At 48.7% G+C, this 21,118-nt stretch overlaps 1 protein-coding gene across 9 annotated transcripts in view; it reads left to right on the top strand.

Annotated features, from left to right (window-relative positions):
- Positions 1 to 21,118, top strand: part of ZNF618 (zinc finger protein 618) — a 182,092-nt gene that overhangs the window by 140,857 nt on the left and 20,117 nt on the right. For 3 of the 9 annotated variants that reach the window (XM_061200054.1, XM_061200056.1, XM_061200052.1), the window contains 5 exons: positions 431 to 520; positions 12,027 to 12,266; positions 15,927 to 16,010; positions 18,092 to 18,136; positions 19,108 to 19,185. In XM_061200054.1, coding sequence (XP_061056037.1) covers positions 431 to 520; positions 12,027 to 12,266; positions 15,927 to 16,010; positions 18,092 to 18,136; positions 19,108 to 19,185 — 537 coding nt within the window. The remainder of the gene's footprint in view (positions 1 to 430; positions 521 to 12,026; positions 12,267 to 15,926; positions 16,011 to 18,091; positions 18,137 to 19,107; positions 19,186 to 21,118) is intronic. The other 6 variants (XM_061200057.1, XM_061200055.1, XM_061200053.1 and 3 more) reach the window with 5 other exon arrangements.

Here is a 21,118-nt window from a genome sequence, read left to right as displayed (position 1 = left end):
CCATTGCAGAGGGCAAGGCTTGAAAAGGGGCTGATAAAGAGGTTGGCACTGGAGGTCAACTCAGGACACCACACATTTCCTGAGCACCGGGGCCTGGGGGTGGAGCGATGGAGGAGGACAGCGTGTGCCAGGTACTGTTCTAAGCATGTGACATACAAATTTAATCCTCACAGCAATCCTATAAGGTGGTCCTATCATTGCCCCATTTTACAGATAGGAAAACTGAGGCACAGAGAGGTTAATAGATTTGCCTGAAGTCACACAGCTTGAAATAGAGGAGCTGGGATTTGAACCCCGGCGGTCTGACTCAAGGGGGCTCCTGATTCTAGTTGGTGGTCCCAGAATGAGGAGGGGTTTGGGGGGAGGGAGCAAGCTGCTACTTCTGGATGGGAACAGGCACCCATTCCCACACTCTTCTCTCCTTGGACAGAAACCGGCAATTATACCTGTGAATTCTGTGGAAAGCAGTACAAGTACTACACACCCTACCAGGAGCACGTGGCCTTACACGCCCCCATCAGTGAGTACCTCCTCTGGTTGGGGGCAGGGTGGGCCAGCTATAGGCTGAGGCTCTGGAGTTTTGCCAGGGGAGGGTGAAAGCAAAGGTGAACTTGTTCTGGGTCAGCCTCTAGGTGTCCAGGTCTGACCTGGGGCCACCTGACTGCAGGAGCTGGGAAAGCCCCACCCTTAAGCCAGGAAAGCCTGAGTCCTCCCCCGGTGGTCTCAGAGGCCTGGGCCCATGTGGATTTTGGGTTAGGAAGGGTGGGCATCATTCACCCAAGTCCTTAAGCAGCCTTGTCCTCACCTCTTCCAAGCACCTCCAAATCATGTGGTTCCTGACTCCCCACCCCCAAAGGCAGCACCGTGTAATGCAGCTTCAGTCTGAACCAGTGCAGGGCTTAACCCAGGCTAGAGGATGGTCAGTTAGACAAGACAGCTTTGCCCTTGGAGGTAGAAAGGGTAAGAAGTCAGAAGGAGTGCCAAGCCGGCCTCAGAAGCCCCGGGTTATTAGTCCCAGTGGAGTCACAGGCATGTGTGTGGCCTTGGGCAGGCCCCCAATCTCTCCCTCCTCCCCTGGCCTGGGAGGGAAAGGGTTCTAAGGATCCTTCCCACAGGGACATCCTGGCCTTTCCATTCTCCTGATGCAGCTGATTTCCCAGCTTCCCTTCTGGATGTCAGAGGGGGCTGTATCCTTAGATCCCCAAGTATATGAGCTAAGAGGCCCCTCAGTCCTCAGCCAAAGTTCTGACAGGGCGGGGCTTAACCACACTGCAGGGCAGTAGGGTGGGATGTTTAAGAGGTATTTGGGAGTATCCCTGCTTTTGTTTGTCACAACAGAGCTATGGGGATCCCACTCCACAGTCTGTGGATGGGAAGATTTAGGTTCAGGGAGGGGAAGGGATTATGCAAGGTCATCAGGGTGCAAGGTGCCTAGAGTAGGGGAGGCCCAACCCTCCTGGAGCACTGGCTGTAGCAGCACAGGCACGTGGGCCCCTGAGGGCTTTCAGGTGGGCAGGGAGGGGTGTCCAGAGCTCAGGCGGTGGAGGAGGTAGCTTCCCCAGGAAGTCCCGCCTGCTGCGCAGAGCGGCAGGACTGAGGGGTCTCCCTGTGGGCGGGAGCACCCATCCTTAGGTGGAACCCTAGGCTAAGCTGCTCATCCTGCTCGGCCCCTGACTGCTGGGTAACCTTGGACCTGTCACTTCCCTTCTCTGGGCTCAGGTTTCCCACCTGTGGGAGCTCTCAAGGTCTTTTCAGCCCAGGGGTCTGGATTCCAGTCATCTCCAGTATAAGGAGACCCTCAGACAGGCATCTGCAGTGGCTCAACTAGAGGAACCTATCCTGCCACCCATGCTAAGCATGTATGGGTTATTTAGTGCCCACCATATGTCCAGGTCCTGTGCGGGGGAGAGAGGACACAGCTTACACTGGGTGGGCACTAACCCATCATTTGACCCACTCATGGTGCTGTTGCTGAAGCATCAGGGCTGTGGCTTGAGCTCCTTGGCTCAGACCCCTCTGGGGATCCCGCTTTCCATGGGCAGGGACAGGGGCAATTGTGTGTGGGTACCTGCTTACCTGCGCTCTCCAGGGAAACAGCAACTGCCCCGCTGCCTGGTGCCCAGAGGGGATGCTACGCAGAATGCACTTACAGTTAGGTGTTAGTTACAAAGCCAGCCTGCAACTTGGGTTTCAGCCTTTGGAGAAAACCTTCAGTGCTGTTTCTGCTCTTCCCCCAAATGGCTCTTGCTGGAACAAGTTGAATAAGGTCATGGAGTTAATAAGAGGAGGAGCTTGGCTTGAACCCAGACAGGCAACCTCCAGGCCCATACTCTTAACCATGAAGTTCTCCTGCATCACATGTCAGATGGTACAGCAGGAAGGGGTACTTCATTTGTACCCTGATTACTTCCCTAACATCCAGGTACTTCTCTCCTGAAAGGCTGTCTAGTCTTTCTCTGTTCCTCATTTTCTTGTTCTCTCTATTGTGAACTCTCTTTGTCTTTCTGCATCTGTTTGTTGAGTGCATCTCTTCTTTATTACTGAAGTCTAGGGACTCTATGATCATCTATGTTTAAAGTTACAGGGTGAGAGATTTAGGCTAGATGCAACAGAGGATTGATTCTCCAAAGCTGACCAAGAAATAGCCCCTCCAGTGGCCTTTGGATCTAGATATTTGTATGTCCATGGGTTCTATGTGGAATTGGGGGCTGGACTTGATGGCTTCATCAAGTGGTACTCAGGGCCAGGCCTTGAGAGACCCTGGGTCTCCTGAGAGCATCCAGAGAGATGTAGGCTGACTGGAAAGAGGTCTAACGAAATGGAGTCATATAATATGTACTCTTTTGGGTCTGACGGCTTTCACTTAGCAAAATGTTTTTAAGATTCACACATGTTGTATATTCTTTTTTTTACTGCTGAGCAATATTCTGTTGTGTGCAAGTACCACAGTTTGTTGAGCCATTTGCTTGTTCATTTGAATTGTTTCCAGTTTTAGGCTATTATGAATAAAGGTGCTATGAAAATGCTTGTACTAGGATTTCTGTGTTCATTTCTCTTGGATAAATTCCAGGGAGTAGAATTGATAGGTCATAGGGGAGAGTATGTTTACCTTTTTAAGAACTGACAAACCATTTCCCAAGATGACTGTAGCACCTTTCACTCCCACCAGCCACAGAAGGGAGTTGCACTTGCTCCAAATTCTTGCCAACAGTTTGGTGGTAGGAAGCTATTCTGGTGAGTGTGTAGTGGTATTTAATTGTGGTGTTAATTTGTATTTTCCTGATGACTAATGATGTTGAGCACTTTTTCATTTGCTTATTAACCATTCGTATATTTTACTTTGGAAACTGTTTAAGTCTTTTGCCCATTTTTTTTGGTTGGGTTGTTTGTCTTTTTATTGTTAAATTGGAGGAGTTCTTTATATATTCTAGATCCAGGGTCTTTATCAAATATATATATTGTGAACATTTTCTCTCAGTCTTTGGTGTGACTGTTGATTTTCATATAGTATCTTTTGATGAGCAGTTTTTCATTTTAATGAAGTCTAATTTATCAATTTTTTTTATGGTTAGTGTTTTCTCAGTTCTACTCAGGATATCCTTGCCTACCTCAAGGTGGTGAAGATATTCTCCTTTATTATCTTTTAGAATCTTTATACTTTCAGCTTTTACATTTAAGTCTCTGATCCATTTTAAGTTAATTTTTGTGAATGATGAGAGGTATGATTTGAAATTAACTTTATTCCATATGACTGTCTGGTTGTTCCAACACCATTTGTTGAAAAGATTGTCCTTTTTCCATTACATTGCATTGAGACCTTTGTTGAAAATCAGTTGAATGCGTAAGTAAGTGTGAGTTCATTTCTGTTCCACTGATCTATTTGCCTGTGTTGGTGCCAACATGGTCTTATTTACTGTAAGTCTTAAATCAGGTACTCTCAGTTTTTCAAACTTGTGTATTTTTAAGAATATTTTCCTTAAAACAAGGAACTTTGCCTTGCAATATAAATGTTAGTCTTATTGCCAGTTGCTACAAAAAAATCCAACTGGGATTTTGTTTAGGATTACACTGAATCTATAGACCAATCTGGGAAGAATAGACATCATAATAATAGTCGATCTTCCACTTCATGAACATAGTATATCTCTCCATTGGTTTAGGTCTATTTAAATTTCTCTCAGCAATAGTTTGTATTTTCAGAGCAGAGGTCTTGCACATATTTCATTAAATTATATCTAAGTATTTTATGGGTTTTTTTGATGCTACTGTGATTTTTTTATTTTCTAGTTTTTGTTGCTATGATTTTTGTATATATTGAATTTGTATCCTGCAACATTGTTAAATTCACTTATTAGTTCTATTAGCTTTTTTCTAAATTTATCAGAATTTCTCTTGTACATACTGATGTCATCTGCTAATAAAGACAGCCTTACTTCTTTTTTTCTAATCTGTATTCCTTTTATTATTCTCTTTCTTCCCCATTATGCTGATTAGGACCCTCCAGTTCAGTGCTGAATAAATGAAATGTGTGGATATCTCTGCCTAGTTCCCAATCATAGGGTTCAGTTTTTCATCGTTAAGTGTGATCATTTTCATCATTAAGTATTATGTTAGCTAAAATAGGTTTTCATAGATGCCCCTTTGTCAGTTGAGGAAGTTACCTTCTATTTCTAATTTACTGAAAGTTTTTAATCATAAATTGGTGATAGGTGTTTTTTCTACATCTATTGAGATGATCCTATGATTCTTATCTTTTATTCTGATAATGTGGTAAATTACATGGATTGACTTTTTAAAAAAAATAAGTCACCATGTCTGTTCTTTATTAAAATACATTGACTATCAGAAAACCATGAAATGAACTAAAGGACATTATAGTGTTGGGATGTTTCTTCTTTTCCAGAAGAATGACTTCTTTTTTTGAGCTTCTTTTTCTTGGAAAGGCATCTAAATTGCTTTGAGACCTAGGGCAGTTTGTAGAGTTAATTTGCTTTCAAGCATGTGTTTTCTGATTACATCTATCTAAAATTCCCTAGAATTTTACCTGGCTTTTAATATCACTCCCCAAACTGACCCTTCAGTGGCAGGGAACTACAGTCCTAGGATTAGGATAGTGCCCTAAATTCAATCAGTGGTTTGTTAACCATGCTCATAATCAAGAAAATAAATATTTCTGGTATTTTTTTTAAAAAACACCTTTACTGAAGTATATTGTCACTCAATAAAGTACCTTATTTAAAGTAAACAATTTGATGTTTTGACCTATGTATGCGCCCATGAAACCATCACCACAATCAAGATAATGAACATATCCATCACCCCCAAAAGTTTCCTTGTGCCCTTCTGTAATCCCTCACTCACCACTTCCCTACCCCCAGGCAAGCACTGATCTGCTTCCTATTACTATAGATTAGTTTGTATTTTCTAGAATCTTGCAAATATGGAATCTTATAGTATCTACTCTTTTTGTGTGTGGTGGGGTCTGGCTTCTTTCATTTAGCATAATTGTTTAAAGATTCATCCATGTTTATATGTATCAGTAGTTCATTCCTTTTCATTGATGAGTAGTAGTGTTCCACTGTCTAGATGCAGATACCACAATTTCCTTCATCTGTTTACTTATGGATGGATATTTAGGTTGTTTCCAGTTTGGAGCTAATATAAATAAAGCTGCTGTGAACATTTGTGAACACGTCTTCCTATGGACAAATGCCTTCATTTCTCTTAGGTAAATACCTAGTCTGGATCATATGATAAGTTTAACTTTTAAGAAACAGTCAGACTGTTATGCCATTTTACATTTCAGCCAGCAGTGTATTTTACTTTTCTTGTAATGTCCTTGTCTAAGTTGGGTATCAGAGTTATGCTGGCCTCATAAAGTGAGTTGGGAAGAGTGTTCCCTGAGTATAGTGTCAATTAGGTTATGTTGGTTAATAATGTTCAAATCTCTATACTTTTACAGGCTTTTTAAAAAATCTATTTCTTCTATTAAGTAGAGGGAGAAGCATTAAAATCTGCAACGATAATTGTGGATATGCTGTTTCTCTCCTTAGTTCTGTCAATTTTTGATTCATGTATTTTGAAACTTTGTTTTTAGGTGCATACACTGAGGATCATTGTGTCTTGATGAATTGACCCTTTTTAAAATTGTGCAGTGCCCCTTTAAATCTCTGATAACACCTGTTGTCCTGAAATCTACTTTATTTGATATTAATATAGCCACTTCAGGTTTCTTAGGATTAGTATTTGTATGATAAATCTCTTTTCATCCTTTTAATCTGTGTCTTTATATATGAAGTGTGTACATATAGTTGGTTCTTGCTCCTTTATCCAGTTGGGCAATCCCTGCTCTTTAATTGAGGTGTTTAATCCATTTACATTTAATATAATTTATTGATATGGTTGATTTTAAATTTACCATCTTATTATAATTTTTCCTGTTTGTCCCATCTTTTCTTATTCCTCATTTTTTCTACTTTTCTTGCCTTCTTTAATATTAATCAAGAATTTTTTTGTTTCCTCTGTTAGCTTTCTAGCTATACCTCTTTTTCTTTAGTGGTTATTCTGTGGTTTATAACATTCATCTTTAATGTATTACAGTTTACCATGAATTTATAACACATCACACATAATCCAAGAATCTTATAACAACTTACTTCTATTTACTGCCTTCCTGTCCTTTGTGCTATTCTTACGATACATATACATCTACATAAGTTATAAACCCAATAATTTTTCTTTTTGCTTTATATAGTCAGTTATTTGTTAAAGAAATAAGAAAATGCCTTTTATATTTACCCACATATTAAAATTTTCATACTTTTCTTTCTTTTTTATAAATCTGAATTCTGTTATGATTTTCCTTTATTCCCTGAAGAGCTTCCTTTAACATTTCTTATACTGTAGGTCTGTTGATGAAAGATTCTCTTAATTGAAAGTGTTTTTACTTCACCTTTTCTTTTGAAGGATATTTTCTTTGGATATGAAATTCTAGGTTGAGATATTTTTCTTTCAGCATTTTAAAAATGTCATTCCTTTATCTTCTGGCTTATGTTGTTTCTGATGAGAATTCAGAGATCATTCTGATTGTTATTCTGTATTTAATGGGTCTCTTTTCTCTGAATGCTTTTAAATATTTCTCTATATTACTAATTTTCAGCAATTTGATTATGATGTATAGTTTTCCTTGTATTTATCCTGTTTGGGGTTCACTGAGCTTCTTAGATCAGTGGGTTTATATTTTTCATCAGATTTGGAAAATTTTCAGCCAGTATTTCTGCAAATATTTTTCTTCCCCAATCTCTTCCTTCTCCTATTGAGACTTTAATTACATATATATTAGATTGTTTTATGATGTTTACAGATCAATTGAAGATCTGTTCAGTTTTTCAGCCTTGTTTTCCCTCTGTGTTTCAATTTGGATAATTTCTAGTGTCCTGTATACAAGTTTACTGATCTTTTCTTCTACAGTCTTATTTGTTTCATTAGAAATATCCATCAAATGATTTTACATTTCAGCTATCATATTTTTCATCTCTGTAATTTCCACTTGGTTCCTTTTTACATTGTTTCTTTCATTATATTCATATTATCCTTTAAATGTTTGAGCATATTTATAATAGCTGTGTTAAGGTCCTTGTCTGCTAATGCCATCATCCCTGTCATTTCTTTATGTTCCTATTGATTTTTTTCCTCTTGATTATTACTCACATTTTCCTGCTTCACCTAACAAATAAATTTTTATTCTGTGCTGCACATTGTGGATGCATGCTATGTTGTTGAGTGTGTGGATTTTGTTGTCTTCTTCTAAAAAGTGTTGAATTTTGTTCTGGCAGGCAGTTAATCTACTTACAGATCAACTTGATACTTCAAAGCCTTGTTTTAAAGCTGTGTTAGGGCAGTTCCAGAGCAGTCCTTATTCTAGGGTTAGAGTAATCCTTCTGAGGCAGGGCTTTTCTGGGTCTCAACTGAATGCTGGAGGTATTCAGCAAGATCTCTCCTCTGGCAGGTGGAACTCAGACATCTCCTTGCCTTTTGCCACCTCTGAATCTTCAATCAGCTCCCCGCCCCCCGCCCCCAGCAGCTATTGGTTGCCAGTCTTTGCAGAGGCTCCCTCTGCACAAATACAGTTTGGTGTTCAGCCAAAGACTTCAAGGGACCCCTCTGCCCATTTCTGGAGTTGTTTTTTTGCACAATTTTCTCCTCTTCGTTATTCTTCCCTGTAAATTCCAGCTGCCTCAGAAGCCCTGAACTCTGATCACTGTCTCTCAGATCAGTGAGATTGCAGTGCATCCTTCAAGCTCCACCTCTGTGCTGTGGTCCAGAGGGTCTGTCCTAGCAGAGAGCTGGGGTGATCCTGGGGCTCACAGCAGGTCTTCTTTCATGAATCGCAGTCTTGCACCATCTACATTCAGAGTCTGAAAATTCTTGTTCCATGCATTTTGTCCAGCTTTACAGTTGAATCTGGAGGCGGGCTAGTCCTGTACCAGGTATACATACCATCATGGCCAGAAGTGTAAGGTCTCCAGTTCTCTTTCTAAGACTAAAATCTGTGAGCGGTTCACAAATTAGATTCCTCTTGCATAACATCTCCCTTGCATTCCCTCCTCTAGCCTTTGAGCACCCTATTCCCTTTTGCCTCCAATGCGTTTCCACTCGCCTCTACCACGTTAAAGGTTTCAGGGAAATCCTCTGGTCTTCCCTGCCTCTCAGCTGCATGGTTACCTTTCTTGAATCCTTATAGTCTCTGAATTTTTGTTCCAGTTAAATTTTCAGCTTTACAGAAAGAAGAGACCACGTGCTATCTTATTTTTAATATCTCTTATGTGTAAATATCTCATACCTTTCTTACTAGGCCAGTCTGCCAGTCTGGAATGCTTTCTTCCTTTCTCAGTGAGAGCCCAGGTAGGAATATCAGCCTGATAACATTCCATGTGAGGAGGTCAACAGATGGAGCAAAAGGTTGAGTGAAATGAGTTAGGAGCCTGGGAAGTTTATCTTGGCTCGGCACTGATCTCCTCTGTGACCCTGGCGTGGTGCCCGTACCTCTCTGAGCCTCTTTGTCCCTAGCTGCCTTATACCCTTGGTACCAGTGGGAGGATAACATGTGAGAAGCTTCTTGTGCCCTCTCTTGGGCATCCCATCTTTAATGTGCTCTGCTTAAGTGGTTCTGAGCCATTCGTGCGTTGATTCCTGGTTCCACAATATCTGTTGAGCACTTCCTGTGTGCTAGGGAATGTGCCAGGCACTGAGTGCATAGTTGGGCCAAAGTGGCAGAGTCCCTACCCCCACGGAACATGCAGGGTAACGGGGAAAAAGACATTGATCGAAGATCACACCATGGGTCATGATTGGTGGCAGTCAGATCTTGGAAGGGAAGAAGGGAGGCGACTGAAAGATAAATGACCAGGTTGGGTATCAGGGAGGGCTTCCAGAGGAAGTGATGTTTAGGTGGAGGTATGTAGGACCAGCAATAGTGATCCAGGCAGAAACTGGAGGGAAGAACATTCCAGGCAGAGGGAATACCATGAGCAAAGGCCATGAAACTTGGAAGAGAGAGGGGTAGACTGAGAGGGCAAGGAGTGGGCAGGTCCCAGGCAAGGGTCCAGGGCAAGCAGGTGATGCCCGAGGGTTTACTGTATCATGTGCTTTTGGGTGTCCTGAGCTCCCTGCCACAGGGAAAGAGGGGCTTTCCCACACAGAATGCCAGGATTTTGACAGCAGGGTCACAGACCATGAAAAGATCTGATCCAGAGGGTCTCCTAGAAACCATTCTGCAGGTGGAGACGAGGCCTAAGAGGGGAAGCAACATGCTCTGTTTATTGCTCAGAAATTCTCTGTCCCTTGTGCCCAGGTGCCCGGGGGTGTGTTAGTGCCTAAGGGGACCACATAGCCTGTGCAAAGACCTCCTTGAGAAGCTGGCAGGCTTGAGCCCCTGTCCCATCCTGGCACTAACTTTCTGTGTGGCTGTAAACTTATTAACCATTCTGGGCCTTGGTTTCCTTATTCCTAAAACATACCATTAATAACTGTTTTACATTTGAAGAGTAGTTTACCATTCAAGGTGCTTCCGTGACCTGTACGGATCCTCACAAAATCCCTGTGAGGTTGGTAGTGCAGAGATGGGTTGTCCTGCTCTCATCAGTGGAGGTGAGGTGGGAAAACTGAGGCCAAGAGGGGAAGTAAAGAGTCCAAGACCACAGAAGCCGGAGGTGACAGACCTGGGATTCAGAGGTGGGTCAGGCTCACCGCACACTCAGTGCTGGTTCCGTTAAACAGTGAACCACAAGCTGTGGTCCCCAAACTGTGCTTCAGGGAGACAGGGGAGAAATCAGAAATGGGATGCTGGACGCCTCCCTCAAAGTTTGATGTGTAGGTTTATCCTATGGCTAAGGAAAAAAAAATCGAGAATTGTGAGATGAGCCACTCTTCCGGTTGAACTCGGGACCTTCAAGGTCCTTCACTCTGAAAGGGAGGGAGGGAGAAAGGGGGATCATGTGTAGGTATCCTTCCCCACCCACCCCTCTCCAGTTCCTGATTGAGAAAGTGAGAATCTGGAGAGTGGGGTGGCGGGGAAGAGGAGTAGCGAGGGACACCTGTGTTCTCCGCAGACAGCCTGGGGGATTCCTCCTGGGGCTTGAGTGGGGCAGGTGAGAGCTTGCTTACGGGGCCACAACCAAAGGACTCCCCATCCCCAGCTCCTGGCATCTGGCCGCTACTGAGGTGGAAAGGCAGCGACCATCCCAAAGGGACAAGGGGGGCCAGCCTGAGTCTTCTGAGCTCACCTCAGGGCCTCGGGTCCTGTGTGACCTTGAACAAGGCCCTGACTCCTGCGTCTCTGGGCCTGGGCTTCCTCACCGGCCAGGAGTGGGCAGAGGTGGAGGGTCAGGGAGCGCCCGTTTATTTTGGCTATGAGAGCCATGGGCACAGCGTCTGGTGCCCAGGATGGACACTGCCCTGGGAGCAGGGGTGTAAGAAGGTCTCTCCTCTGCCCCTGAGGCAGGCAGCAGGGCAGGGTCCTTCCCAGGCTCCGGCCAGGCTCTGCGACAAGGTGGTGCCCTCGAGATGTTCCCAGTGCCGGTGGGTTCCATGAGCCCCCGGTCAGCCCCGGAGGGGTCCCTTCTCTTGCCGTCTGGTCCACTCTTGCCCTCCGGGGAGAGTTGCAGTTGAGTGAAACCACTGCCTCCCCTTTCGGTTGGAAGGTGGCACTGTGGCCACATTCACGGGCTTGCCACCCCGGTAACTACGTCTCTGGGCAGTGTGCAGGAGGCTGCCACCTGAGACCAGCCGAGCTGGAGACCCGCTGAGGGTCAGGGCCCCCCACCCCTGTTCTCAGTAACCCCAGTTTCTGCAGAGAAGGCGGGCAAGGGAGGCAGGAGGTGTGGGAAATGGTGACACAAGCTGCCCCTAACCCCACCAGGGAGCTGCTGCACTGATTTCCATTAAAGCGTCAGGCGTTGGGTCGAGCACTGTCCCCTGAGATTGTCAATCCCAGGCAGTGCCCAGGAGCGCCACGAGCCCCTTCCCCTAAAACCGTGGGGTGACATTGGGCCCTCTGCTCTTCCCCTCCCCCATCAGTCAACCCTGCACGTCTCTGCCTCTCTGTCGTCTCTCATTACTGCTGAGCCAGCCTGCCTTGGAAGGAAAAGAGGCTTAGGAGTCAACATTTTAGAAAATGCATTTGAGCCTGGGTTGACTAATGCAAGTGCCCCAAGCACGGGTCACAGGCCGAGTTCTTAGACACGCAGAGCCTGGGTTGGTCAAGGGTTATGGGTGACGCAGCCAGTGGGCTGGTCAGTGCCCTCCAGGTAATGCTGAGTGTGAGCTGGCGATCAGGCTTCCCTCGAGGAGAAGCAGGGGAAGGTTCTAGACTCCCAGACTTTCTCAGGCTCCAGGTGGGAGCCAGAGCCCTTGCTCTCTCTGGACCAAGAAGTTTTGGCCCTTGAGCGTAGGGGTCTGTGGCCCGAGAGGCCACGTACTTGGTTGGCTCCAAGCGCCCTCGGCAACTGAGAGCGTGACCCTCTCAGGTACCGCCCCCGGGTGGGAGCCACCGGACGATCCAGACACGGGCTCTGAGTGTTCGCATCCAGAGGTCTCCCCGTCTCCACGCTTCGTGGCAGCGAAGACCCAGACGAACCAGTCGGGGAAAAAGGCTCCGGCCTCCGTGGTCCGATGCGCCACCCTCTTACACCGCACCCCTCCAGCCACCCAAACCCCGACGTTCCGCACTCCAAATTCGGGATCTCCGGCAAGCAAGGCAACTGCAGGTACCAATGGCCTATGTTACCCTCACACTTCCTCCACTCCCCACCCTTCTCCCCACCTGCCACAGCTGTGCCCGGGGTCATTGTTCCCTTGCAAGAGCGAGGGTGGTGGTCCCTAGCTCTCTGGGACGAATCTGGGTCCCGGCTCTGCCTCAGGCTGGCTCTGTGACCACGGCAAGCCACCTAGCCTCTCTGAGTCTAGGTTTTCTTACCCTAAATCAGAGGGTTGTACAAGATGGTTTGCAAACTAATTTTTTTAAGTAGGAGAATATTTTTCTCCCCAAGTCATGGCCTAAGGGGTTTTAAATTCTTTTAAATTAATTGCCAACATTTGAACATTAGGAGATTTTTATATGAAACTTTTGATTTCTAGCTTACATTGAAGAGTCAGATCTGGCAGTCCTGGGCCCACTTTCCTCAGGGCAGCAATTGCCTTGGGGCCGAGCCACAGCTGCCTCCTTCAGTAGTGTGTGTGCTCTCCCGTTTTCCACAATCCCCACCGCTCCCTCCTGCCTCCCCAGTACAGTGGCCACGTGGCAGGTGCCATGTCTCATTGTGATCACACTGTTGTCTGTCTCACATCCAGCCCAGTTCATCCATTTACGTCACCTGCCTGGACCCTCTTGGCATGAGTTTGCATCCCCCATTTTTCAGAAAACCCAGTCTAAAAACTCATTTCTACGAAGAGCTGCTCTCCGTGAAGAAGAGTGTTTGGCTGGGAGCTCTGTTCTCTTGGCCTCCCTCTACCTCACTGTTCAGGAAACCCCTCCACGAGCCATAGCCCAGCAGGAAGCCAGCGGATGCCCGCTCCAGTGTTGTCTGAGTCTACGCAGAAAGGGCTCAGACTCTGGAAGGGTGAACAGGCAGTGAAAGGTGCACACCAGCCATTTCTTAGCAGTTATCGGGGAAAACTGATAAGACACACTGTGTGCTGAGTACCAGCTAATCAGGAATCCTGATTCACACCGGATGGAAAGAGCCTTGGGCCTCCTGCCTAGATACGTGGGATGTAGGGTAGAGTGATGACTTGGTCATTCTGGGACTACGGGCCTTTCAGATGCCCTTAAGAGGCCCAGAGTTATCCATTAAATGTACAAGTGGTCAAACTGAGAACTCACTCAAATGAACCAGGGGGCTGGACCGATTACAGCCACGTGATGAGTTGTGCTCGCCTTTACTCTGGTTCAGAAGGCTGATCAGGAGCAAGGATGTGGTTCTTAAAAATGTTTGAAGCTGTGCTTATTGTGCTTAGATCTCCCGAAAGGAGAGTAAGTAGTTAAGCAACTTTGAAGGTAATGGTTTTCAGCTACTGTGTAGAGAAGAGCTAGTAGCCATTGTTTTTTGGCAACAGTAGTTATAAATCAGTTAAACAGGCTGGTCATCACGAACTTATTGGTGGTAGATACTGGCTCAACTAAATAATGGGATCACGGCTTTCAGATCTTGATTTTACTCTCGACCTTGTGGCTGGAAGTTTTTGCATCTGCAGTTTCTGCAGAGAACTGCCTGTAGGGCCTGTGTGGTCTGTGGCAGCTCTCAGATCCCAGAGTCACCAAGTAAGCATCAGCAAGCGATGGGGCTTGCCTCTGGCTGCCTTTATGTGACCTGGAAGACTTGTGGTGGGCGTCACACCTGGATTACTAGCTGCGCAGGTCAGGGGACAGCAGGTTGTGAGCCGGAGCCTGCGTGTTGGAGCTGGAAGTCATCACTGCCCCCGTCATGCTAGAATAGGCAGCCACTCCCGTGCGTGTGTGTGTGTGTGTGCCTGCGCGGGGATGTCCCCTGTGGAGCCGCTCGCTGGTTTTCAGCCAGAGGTGCCTATAGCAGGGATAGCTGAACAAAATCTGCTTTATCAGCTGAGCCATAGGAGGCTAATTATAAGAGTTTGTAACCTTAGTTGTGCTGAATTGTACCAATCTGTTGGTCAGGCTGCACGAAAATCCTCCACAGATGGGTAACCATCCCTTGCATGCATGAGGGTTAAGATGGAGAAAGGAACCACTTCCCTGCCCCAGCTTTTTTTAAAAAGGAAGCATCTGTCCCAAGAATGAAATCTCCTTATTCTGCCATCTTAAAGGGTTAGGAGCTTAGCCCCAGGAACTTGACAACCTCACTCTCTCTGGGTTTTCACCTATAAGATGGGAATGACAGCGTGGACCTCATAGGGTGATTGGAGGATTATGTGGATGTAAAGCATCTGGACCAGTGCCTGGCCCATAGTAGGTGCTTCGTAAATAAGAGTCCCCCCGTTTTTCCTAGGTAAAGAATTGAGGGGCTTTCTTTGCCAGTTTACAGATGGGATCTTGAAGTGGGCAGGTGTGTAGCTCTCAGTCCAGGCATTTTACAGACACAGTTAGAAGAGAGGGTCTTGTGTGTGATGTTGTCAACAGCCTCTGCAAAAAGGAGGCTGCATCAGGAGGCACTGTCAGAGTCGGGGGCAGGGGAATTGAGCGGGGCCTGTAGGAGCCACCTGTGGCTTCCTTTCCCATCACCCCAGTGATCGTCTGGAACCCCGGCCCCCATAGTCTGAGCGCTTGCCCTCCTGGCATAGTGTGGCCTGGGTGACAATGGCATTTCCCAAAGTGGGTTCCCACAATCACCATTTTTGAAGGATGTTAAGGAATCTCATATTTTTAAATGGGCTTCAGTGGCCGATTATATTTCAGAAGAAAGTTGGGTTCAGTGAAGCTAGATGGGTCTCTCTCTGGTGGAACTTCTCAGAGCCTTTGATACCTCATGCAGTCTGTTTCTCCTTAAGAAAGAGGCTGCCGGGTCAGCTGCTCATCCCAGATTGACTTGTTCCCAGAAGCCTTTATATCATGGCGCATCCAGCATCCCCAATGAGCAGCTTGGAAAAGCCATCACCTTCTGGTTCAGACGTTCGAGACAGAACGTTGGTGTTTCCCACCTGGTTGGACCCTTTCTCTGACTCCGGGATTTACAGAGAGTTCTGGGAGAAGACGAGCCACTCAGGAAGGCGCGTCAGTGGAGACGCTCCAGAATCACTCAGGGAGCCAGTCCCTTGCCCCCGATGAACCCCGAGCAGACCTCACCTGGTCTTTGGCCTCCCAGGGTGTGGGGCTACCCTGGCTCAGCCTATCATGACTTCTCTGCCACCCAGGGACCCCTTCCGCTCTCTGGCCCTCCTGCTCTGCCAGAGCCACCGCCAGAAAACAGTCTGTCACCCTCCCTGCTCCTTGGCGGGGCCTGTGTCAGCAGAATCTGGCAGAGCAAGTAGCGAGTGGCAGATCCAGATTACTTAGTGTCACGTGTGGCTCCCCAGGGGTCAAAGATGGGAGACCCTGGCCTGTGTGCCATCTACTCGATCAGTTGGAGGTCATGAGTGCGCCCACATCCCACACACGTTCCCTCAATGCCTGGACCTCCACCCACCCTGGGCACTGTCGGGGACCTCCTGGGATCCTGACAAGGTATCAGGCAATTCAGGTGAGCCTGAGGAGCTGCAAGTTTGGGGTTTGGGGTTCTGGAGCCCATCACTCTGCTGGTTCCCGAGCATAAAGCCTCAGGCACTCACCCAGCCCAGGGGCCGGGGCGGTTCCCACGTCCCTGGCCTCCCAAGCCCCCTCTGGCATGCGCCTCCCTTTGGACCTGTTGCTGACCAATCACCGTGGTTTTTCCTTGCTCTCTCCTCTCCCCACCCAGCAGAAAGCGCTTTCAGTCGGAGGGTAGAAGGCAAAGCACAAAACCACTTTGAAGAGACGAATAGCAGTTCCCAAAACTCCAGCGGTGAGTGTGCCCCATGACGGTCACCCTGTGCTGCCGCCTCAATCCGCTCCGGGATCTTTGTGGTGCGTGATGGGGCAGGGTGTTTGGAGGAAGCTGAGGGCAGAGAATTAGAGGGCGGCCAGAGCCCAGCAGAAGTGGGAGGGGCCCTTTTTTCCAGGGTCATCCCTCCGGGCCTCAGGAGCATCTCCGGGACTATGGATCCTCTTTGTCTCTTCCCCATGGAGAGAGGAACTCCCCTGCCCCATGACATGTGTGATATACTGACTCGGATGGCCCCCTTTGAGCCATTGCTACATTTATAGGATGAACATCACAGCCATTTTTTTTTTTCCCAGAAGAAGCAAAGCGGGTACAGTAGAGAGAGCTGTGGCCTAAGAGCCGGAGGCCCCAAGTTCTGGTCCCCTTTTGGACATGGGAACATCCAAAGGTTCCCTTCCAGCCCGTACCAGCCCAAGTAGGCTTGCCTGAGGTTCCCAGTGGTGTTTTGGCGCCCCCTGGTGGTTGCCTCCTGCAGGACTCTAGCAGAGCCCTAGAGCACCTTAGAGCAGCCAAAAGCCACTGTCCCGAGCCAGACCTGGGGCCAGCCTGGCGGAGCCATGCGTGATCACAAGCAGCCTCTGCCCGAGAAAGGCACAGCAAGCTGGTCTGCACAGTGCCAGCCAGGGCAGGGTGTAAAAATGATTTTGATACTTCCTTTATACTAAGGTAAGCCATCACTCACTTTTTTGCTCAGTTAAAGTTTAATTCACCAGATTAGGTGTTGGCCTGTGCTCAGCACCGTGCTGGGCACTGCCTGGGTGCAGACAGATGATGCACGTGGCTTGACCACCAGTCAGGGGCTTTATGAAACATCCAGGAGCGCAGACTTGCGCATGCAAGCTTCCTCACAGTGATCTGAGCTCCGGCCAAGGCTTGACCCCAGCTCCACCATCTACAAGCTGGTGACTTGAGCTCGCCTCTCAATTTCACCTCTGCTGTGGAATGGGAATGGCACACACGTCCCTGTGGTGGGGAATATTCAGAGGGTGCCCTGCAGAGTTTACACACTCACGTGGTAGGCTGTTTTGGAGGTGGTTGTTTTTTTAAGTAAACCAAGTGATTTGATGAATAAGTGCTCCAAGAAAGGGAGTGAGGTGTGCCGTGGGGACCCCGAGAATGTTGCCACGATCCTTTAAACCGTAGAGAGCATGTCGACTTTTCCAAACTGCTTCATCCTTTTGGAAACTATAACCCACTCAGCCCCTCCAAAAGGTGAGCCTTAAAGAGCTGGCGTGACTGCCCCAAGGCCACACAGGAATAAGCAGCAGAGCCAGGACTGAAGCCACGGTCTCCTGGGAGCCTTTGTTCTCAGCCAGCGAGGCTGCGCCCCCTGCCTCTCCTTCCACCAGAGCCGATGTTCAGAATTGGGAATGACAGTGTGAAGCGCTGCTCCCGCCGGCAGCCACCATTTATTGAGCGCTTACTGTGTGCCTGGCACGTGTTCAGAGCTGTATGTGTCTTAACCTGTTTTCATTCTTAGCACAGCCCAGTGAGGGTCAGTGTTACTGTTATCCCCACTTTTTGGATGAGGAAACTGAGGCTCAGGAGAGGTTGATTGTTGCCCCAGGTCCCCAGCTTGTGAGTGGTGGAGCCAGGATTCCCGGCGTCGTCCGTCTGGCCCCGTTCTGCCGCCTCCTGCCTGTGAGGCTCACCTGACAACGCCAGGAAGCGCTGGGAGCTGCCACCAGACAGAAGCCCTCAAAGTGCAGCCCTCCCTTGGCCGCTCTGGTGTCTGGTGCCAGACAGTACCATGCCGGTGCCAGGACCTAGAAGCAGCTTCCAGCTCCCTCTCCTGAACCAGGCAGCCACGCGTGGATATTTTCTCCTTAGTGCTCTGCGGGCTCACTTTTTGAAAGTTGGGGGTGTCCTGGAGGGATGGCCCCGGCTGATCTCGCCCTGCCCGTGCCCCAGACCCACCCCAGCTGCTCCCTCCTCCTCCGAGAGCCCATCTGGCTCACTACTTCCTAAGGACAGAAGTAATGACTGTCATCTCCGAGCACCAGAACCAGAAGAGACTTAGCTAAACTGTTTCTCTTTTGCAGAAACTGCAAGTCCCCTGATTTCCAATCCTTTCCCTCTCCTACAGAGTAAGTGATGGTCCCGTCGGGGGGCTGGAGAGGGCGAGGCAGGGCAGGGAATGAACTCAGCCAGCCACACGTTCAGGACCTCCCCAGAGCATCAGACCTGGGCCGCCCTCCCAGGTAGACCCAGGTGGAGGAGATGGAGGCACAGGGAGACCCAGCCCAGGCGGGTGGAGGAGTTTGGACAGGTGTCGGGCAGAGCTGTGACCATGGGCGGCCTGACTCTGCCACCCCCAGCCCTGCTGGAACAAAGCCTCCCCTTCCTGCTCACGGGGGCAGCCTCAGGACGCCTCTTCCGAGCGCATCTCCGCCATCCTCCTGCTCTCTTTTCCCTACTCGTTTTTGCTCTCTTCTCTCTCTCTTTTTCCTTCCGCGTCCCTCTGCTGGGCACGCGTGCTCCCGTTCCTCTGTGCTCTCATTCTTGCCGCCCTCCGGCCCGCTCCTCTTCCCTTTCCTGTCTTATCCCTGCTTCTCTAGCTCTTCTGTGTTTCTCCACTTCTCACCCTTTCTCTCACCCCTTCTCTCCTCTTTACTGCCCTCCATGTCCATTATGTTGTTTTTGGTTCATTCATACGTTCATTCATTTGTTCACTCAGCAAACTGCCGTCTGTGTGCTTCCACCGGCTGAGAGGTGGGCTGTGGAACAAATAAGACGTGGTCTCCGCCCTGAGAGAGCTCTTGGTCCCTTAGTGTTATCCCCAGCGCCCAGAACAGTGTGGCACACAGTGAGCACTCGATAAATGCCTCTTGACTGCACTCGGCGGTCTTTACCTGCCAGTCTTCCTCTCTCCATTGCTCCTTCCCCCGCCCAGCCTCTCCCTCACTAGCTAGTGACAGGGGGGCAGACAGGCCCAGAGCCCTGAGTGCACAGCCCCCATGTGTATCTGGGTGCCCAGTTCCAAAGCTGCCTGCGGCCCAGCAGAAAGGCATCCGGGTTCGTGCTGCCCCTAAAACGGCTGCTCCGTTTCTCCCTGCAGAGCCCTACACGTGCGGCGCCTGCGGAATCCAGTTCCAGTTCTACAACAACTTGCTGGAGCACATGCAGTCCCACGCGGGTAAGGGTCCCACGGTGGACGGGGGCGGGGTACTGAAGCCCCCCTTATCCCTCCCACCCTCAGATCCTGCGAAAGGCAGGGACGGCCAGGGCCAGCCTGCGGCCGCTATCCCAAGAAACAATCACAGGACATGGGAGCCCTGGTTAGTCCATTGTAACTCAGCGTGGTCTGCGCCCTGCGGGGGCAGCTGGCCTGGTGGCAGCGTAGCCAGAGAGGGGGTCGGAGGTGAAGAAGGCTTCCAGAAATGGTGACCTCTGCCCGGAGCCTAGAGGCCAGACAGGAGCTGAGCAGGACAGAAGTCGTGGAGGTGTGGAGGGTTGAGTGTGGTTTGAGACCCAGGTGAGTGGAGGAAGGGGAGGGCAGCGGAGAGGGCTCAGCCCGGGGCAGCCTGGGGCGAGCCCCATTGCTTTCGCGGTCATACCCCCGAAGCAGCAGTCCTCAAACGTGAGCGTGCATCAGTCACCAGGAGGGCTGGTGACAGCACCGATTTCTAGGCCGCACTCTGAACTTCAGACGCGTGGGTCTAGGGCGGGGCCCAGGACCCGCATTTCTGACAGGTCCTCAGGCCACACACACCCAGCTTGTCCGGGGACCACACTTTGAGAACTGCTGCTGTAGAGCCACAGCTAGGAGTCTGCTGTCTGGACACCCTTTTTATCAGCTGTTTTGCCATCTGTCCGGCTTACAATGTCAGCTCCCTCACTAGACCACCAGCCTCCAATTTTAGGTTTTGGTCATAGTAGCACTGATTTCTTTTTTTCTTTTTTTTAACGTCTTTATTGGAGTATAATTGCTTTACAATGGTGTGTAAGTTGCTGCTGTATAACAAAGTGAATCAGCTGTACGTATACATATATCCCCATATCTCCTCCCTCTTGCATCTCCCTCTCACCCTCCCTATCCCACCCCTCTAGGTGGTCACAAAGCACCGAGCTGATCTGATTTCTGATCTAATCTCTGTTTTAGGCAGGCAGACACCGTTTGCTGTTAACAGGTAAATCCCAAATTCTCAGTGGTTTGACATAACCACTTCCTTCTCAGCCACATCACAGCCTAATGCACACGGCCTTCCACGTGGAGATTCAGGGACCCAGACTCCTTCCTTCCTGTGTCTCCATCCTCCCCTGGGTCACAGAGTCCTCTCTCTCTGACTGATGGGCGGGGAGAGAGGCACACTTCCTTCTTTACCACTTCAGACCACAATTGACACATATATGCTCAAATTCCAGAGCCCTGCCCAGGGACAGCCCGACAAGGGAAATGGGAACATGGGGGAGACAGCTCCCCTGACCCTGCCACCCTTCCCACAGGGTGATCCTCTGGAGGCATTGGAGGTGATGTGAGAAAAGCGCCTGACACAGACGGTGGTTCAGTAAAGGCCAAAGAGGAGCTGACCAGGAAAGAGACTGAGTGTTTGCTTAGCTGCTGTCACTGTGGTTGTTGTTGTTAGTTATTGCTTGTCTCTCTCTTAGGTTTCTGAATCTTTCATATCACCTTCCAGGTCTGGCCTGACTAGCACAGAGTATTACAGGGAGAGACGCTCTTCAGGCAGGTGCTGTTCTGTTAGTGTGACCCCTCTTCATTCATTCATTTATGCAGCGTATATCTGTTGGGTATCTGCTGTACACTAGGCACCAACTTGCATGATTTTGGGTGGGAGGGAGATAATTTATTTCTAATGTACTCATTAAAATCAGTGCAGGGACTTCCCTGGTGGTCCAGTGGTTAAGAATATGTGCTTCCGATGCAAGGGGTGCGGGTTCAATCCCTGGTCGGGGAACTAAGATCCCACATGCTGCGCGGCACGGCCAAAAAATTTAAAAATAAGAATAATAAAATAAAATCAGTGCAGAGCTGGATCGACTCTCATGACACGTGAGTTCCAGTCCTCTCTAACCGATGTGTCTCTATATCATGTGACCTCAGGCAGGAA

Source organism: Eubalaena glacialis, chromosome 9 (assembly GCF_028564815.1).
Source record: "Eubalaena glacialis isolate mEubGla1 chromosome 9, mEubGla1.1.hap2.+ XY, whole genome shotgun sequence".
In the NCBI taxonomy this organism is placed as follows: domain Eukaryota; kingdom Metazoa; phylum Chordata; class Mammalia; order Artiodactyla; family Balaenidae; genus Eubalaena; species Eubalaena glacialis.
Note: the sequence above shows the minus strand (reverse complement) of the source record. Positions and strands in the feature narration are given on the sequence as shown.